The 2,269-nt window shown below is 31.7% G+C and overlaps 1 protein-coding gene across 1 annotated transcript; it reads left to right on the plus strand.

Annotated features, from left to right (window-relative positions):
* The first annotated feature begins 238 nt into the window (after positions 1–238).
* Positions 239–1,597, plus strand: LOC146536624 (uncharacterized). The gene has a single exon (XM_085189618.1). It carries the CDS (start codon positions 350–352, stop codon positions 1,595–1,597), a length of 1,248 nt encoding a protein of 415 aa, XP_085045744.1. The 5' UTR covers positions 239–349.
* Positions 1,598–2,269: the final 672 nt, after the last annotated feature.

The raw sequence follows: 2,269 nt of genomic DNA on the forward strand, positions 1-2,269 counted from the left end.
CTGTAGTTCTAAGAAAAGTATCTCCATAGACTAATTAACGTCTAGAAGTAATATTATTAAAATATTTTAGTAATTAAAGAAAAATATATATATAATAATTAATGATCTAAAAATCGATCGTAATTGTTTTTATGTATTATGAAATAAAATAAAAAAAAAAAATTATTATATTATTGTGTTTTATTTTCCTACTATTTTTATATTTTTAATTTACTGTGTACTATTTTATATACATAATTGTTATATGTGTTTTTGATATATTTTATATTTTTGTGTGTGTTAAATTAGTTAAAAATAATTGTAATTGATTTGAAACTTCAGAGCTCTCTATTAATTTTTACTCTACAAAATGGAACAATCGCGAGAAATTCCTTTAGCGTCAAATACCGTAGTACCAATACCCAATGAAATGTTACGACTAATTCCTCTTTTCGGTGGCGACAAAAGAATATTAAATTTATTTTTTAGAAAATGTGAGTACATTATATATAAATTTCGTGGTCATCAGCAGCAGAATATTTATGTTTTACATGCTATAACTAGTAGATTAATAGATGATGCCGCCGCGTTGTTATCTGAACGTGAGGATATAGAGACGTGGCCTGAGTTAAAAGAATTATTGGAACAACATTTTGGTGACCCTCGTAGCGAAGAATGTATAAAAATTTCTCTCGAATCATGTAAAATTAAATCAGGGGAAAGTTATTTAGAGTTTTGTAACAGAATACAAAATATTCGGTCCCTGTTAATATCTAAAGTAAATTTATCGGCAGATGAAGAAGTTAAAAATGCGAAAATTGCTATTTATAACCACACAGCCTTAAATGTTTTTCTCTATAATTTACCAGAAAATATGGTGCGTATTGTGAGACTTAAATCACCTAGTACATTAGAACAAGCTCTATCAATAGTTTTAGAGGAGGTTAATTTTCATGAACAATATCAACTTCGTAATCGCATTCTTAATAATTCAACGGCCCCGAGACCAACACCTAACGCAGGGTCGTCATTTACACAAAATAATCTTACCCCTCAGCAAAAATTTAATTTTGGAATCCATACTATTAGACCTCAATTTACACAACAACCAAAATTTGAATATAAACCGCAGCAAACATTACTAAAGCCTCAACCGTTCGGGTATAGGCCTCCCCAAAATCCACAATTCGGATATAGGCCTCCCCAAAATCCACAATTCGGGTATAGGCCTCCCCAAAATCCACAATTCGGGTATAGGCCACCCCAAAATCCGCAATTTGGGTATAAGCATCCCCAAAATCGTACTATGACACCACAACAGTTTGGTCAAAGACCACCTCAGAATAACCGCTTAGAATCAACTGACATATCTATGAGAACGGCACCCCCGCGACCTCAAATAGCGCAACAAGGTTTTAGGTTAAATGAAACTGATTTACAAAATAAAAATTTGGAATACGACTATTACTACGATTATGATCCTTATGACTATATGAATTACGAACCGTATGTTGAGGACGTGCCTTATGCACCTATTGACGAAATAGACAATTATATTGTAACTCCACCAGCCGAAGAAAATTTTCAAACAGAAGCCTCGCAAAAGAAGAAATCATAGAATTAAATTGTGACCCGAATCTTAAATTACCTCATATTTTTATTCCAGAAATTAATGCAAAATTAATGATTGATACTGGCAGCACTCGCTCGTTTATTAGCCCCCGTATTGCTTACCAATATTAAATATGAACCTTTTAAAGTTATTAGCACACATGCTTCTAGCCTACACAAAGAAATTATTGAAATTCCCTTATTTCCGACTTTTAATACTACAGATTATCATAAATTTCATTTATATGATGTAGATGAACGCTATGACGGACTTATTGGAAACGATTTACTTAAACAATTGGACGCAATTATTGACCTCAAACATTTATTACTGAGAACTAAGACCACTGACATTCCTATAATTAATAATTTGAATTATCTCGTTCATTTACAACCTCGGTGTGAACAACGAGTAAAGATCCCTACTGATTTACACACGGGAGAAGCAGTAATTGAATTTAAAGAGTTTACACCTGGTATACGAATGCCTTCTGCATTAGTAAATTGTATTAATGGATATGCATCAACAATAATTCAAAACACTTTAGATAGACCTATGACTTTGACTATTAGCAAAGCGTTTAAAACATCGAGTATTAATATTTCTGAATGTAACTTCATACAAAATAATAACGAAACAATGACTGACACCGACGAAATATTGAAACAAAATTTAAAA

The sequence above is a fragment of the Heliconius melpomene genome, chromosome 8 (assembly GCF_056956725.1).
Source record: "Heliconius melpomene rosina isolate 202511_hmr_F chromosome 8, ASM5695672v1, whole genome shotgun sequence".
In the NCBI taxonomy this organism is placed as follows: domain Eukaryota; kingdom Metazoa; phylum Arthropoda; class Insecta; order Lepidoptera; family Nymphalidae; genus Heliconius; species Heliconius melpomene.

What these genes read in the sequence shown, in the direction of transcription:
- LOC146536624 (XM_085189618.1), top strand. Translation starts at nt 350, where the DNA reads ATGGAACAATCGCGAGAAATTCCTTTAGCGTCAAATACCGTAGTACCA.